This window comes from Plasmodium fragile (genome assembly GCF_000956335.1).
Source record: "Plasmodium fragile strain nilgiri unplaced genomic scaffold supercont1.44, whole genome shotgun sequence".
Classification (NCBI taxonomy): domain Eukaryota; phylum Apicomplexa; class Aconoidasida; order Haemosporida; family Plasmodiidae; genus Plasmodium; species Plasmodium fragile.
In genome coordinates this window covers 118,386-120,646 of record NW_012192624.1, presented here as the reverse complement: position 1 = coordinate 120,646, position 2,261 = coordinate 118,386, and the positions used below count along the sequence as shown (strand labels likewise).

The following is a 2,261-nucleotide window of genomic DNA, read 5'->3' as shown; positions in this document are numbered from 1 at the left end:
TTTTTTTTTTTTTTTTTTTTTTGTACATTTGGCTAGCTCAGCAAATCCGTCTTGACATACAGCCATTTTTCCAGGTAATGCATTTTTCCCCATGGCTGGGGTCAGCTACAAATAGGATGTCTCTATTTCTTGCGCCCTTCTCCGCGCTCCCAGTGAGCTATATGAAGAAGCGAATTACTACACGATGTTTTCGTGTAGAGACAACGCACAAGTTGGTAATTCCATTTTAGACTCTATCCCAAAATGGTTGCTGAACGGGAAGTCGTTGTGTCATCTCGTTGTAGTTTTTTTCCCACGAAGGGATGCACACCTCCCAGAAAAGGAAATATATATTTGCTTGATTTACAGACTTGACTACTCATTTTGTGTGGTCCTAATGGGAGCAACAAATGTACTACCGTTGTGCGTTAAAGCTATGCCAAAGTGTGGAGCAAAGTGAGTACACACGCACTCAGGTGGTTACTCACACCTTCTTGAAAAATGTCCTAATGGCTACATAGACGTTACGAATGAGCTGGATATAGCCAAATGACAAATGTTTTGTAATTACGACACCGTTCAATTGTCGCAGATTTTTTTTTACTGCATACGGCTACCAATGTAGCTACACCGTTGCAGTTGTAGATGACATGTTTTAGACAGAGCGCTTATTACTAGGGAATAAAGTGCGCCGATTTTTTTTCTTACGAGCACACTTTTTTTTTTCCTGACCATGACTGAACATATTGTCTTACCGAACTTTAACGGGAAAAGTGAATAAATTAGCAACTAGCCAAAATGTTTCCAAGTAATGCAATTTTTTTTTTTTTTTTTTTTTTTTTGCCATTTTTGTTGTAGCTACATGAGTTTTGAGAATTTAAAAAAAAAAAGAAAAAAGGATAAAACAAAGACGTCAGTGAGTTAACGATTGGACAAACACAAAATGTAAAAAAAAAAAAACAAAAAAAACAAAATTAAAAAAGTAATATTGTTTTGTCTTATTTCCACATTATTATTTTCATTAGTTTATTTTTATTTGTTCATTTCGACTTACTCATTTCCTCACACTCTTTCTTCCATTGTTGCATTGTTGCATATTTTTAATTTTGTTTCCCTCTATTCGTCTACTAACTGCATTATACAAAAACTCCTATCCTGTTGAGAGAATACCCAATTCACATTGTCCCCCTTCCCTACTTTTGCCCCACCACCCTTGTTCAAAATGAATACCTACCAGAGTTTGTTCTTCCTTTTGGCCATGGTGCTTTCGGTTAAGTATACCTTCGCAAGGGTCACCGCGGACACACAATGCAAAAATGGCTATGTAGTCCAAATGAGCAATCACTTTGAATGCAAATGCAACAACGGATTTGTGAAAGCAAATGAAAACACGTGCTTGGAAAAACGTGATTGTACAAATCCACAAAATTTAAATAAGAACTGTGCAGATTATGCTGTGTGTACAAACACCAGTGTGAATGATGCGGACAGAGCAGCACGATGCACCTGTATAGTAGGGCACATAATAATGAAGGAGGTGTGCATTCCAAATAAATGTAACGGTATTGTGTGCGGACAGGGAAAGTGCATCATAGATCCTCTTAATGCAAATAACACCATATGCTCTTGTGACATAGGAACCATATTAGATGAATCTAGAAAATGTGGAAAGCCAGGAAAAACTGAATGCGCGTTGAAGTGTAAGGCAAACGAAGAATGTAAACTGACTGAGAATTATTACAAATGCGTTACTAAGGCAAGCGGTGGACAAGGTAGTGGTGGACAAGGAAGCGGAGGAGAAGGCAGCAGCGGAGAAACAGGAGCAGCTTACAGTCTCATTAATGGATCTGCAGTAATCAGCATATTAGTTGTATTCGCTTTCTTTATGATGTCATTAGCGTAGAAGATTCTACACACATATGTATATATATACATGCACTAGGGAAGAAGAATTTCACAGAGTCATTACAAATCGTACGCACAAAAAAGGAAAGTATATCGACCTGCAGGGAAAGAGCAGGTATGTGTGCAGTTATGCCTGGCATAAGCACCCCCACCCAGTTGCGTTGCTGTTAGCTTAAAATTTTAGTTGCATCCCAATGTTGTGACTTTGTTCGCTCAAATGTATTGTGACCATATGACAACAATAAATGTATTTTCGCCGAAGAAGGTGGCAACGCCTGGTGACCTGGGGTGCGACAATGATGTGCATGTTTTGTTTTATCCCTTTGCGTTGTTAAGCAGTTAACAGTTTACCAGTTAGGCCTTTTTTTTTTTTTTTT

At 38.2% G+C, this 2,261-nt stretch overlaps 1 protein-coding gene across 1 annotated transcript; it reads left to right on the top strand.

The window, feature by feature from the left end:
* Positions 1–1,201: 1,201 nt before the first annotated feature.
* On the top strand, positions 1,202–1,882 carry AK88_03686 (uncharacterized protein; the record flags this gene model as incomplete). The annotated part of the gene is made up of 1 exon (XM_012481296.1): positions 1,202–1,882. The coding sequence occupies one exon, from the start codon at positions 1,202–1,204 to the stop codon at positions 1,880–1,882; it is 681 nt and encodes a 226-aa protein (XP_012336719.1).
* Positions 1,883–2,261: the final 379 nt, after the last annotated feature.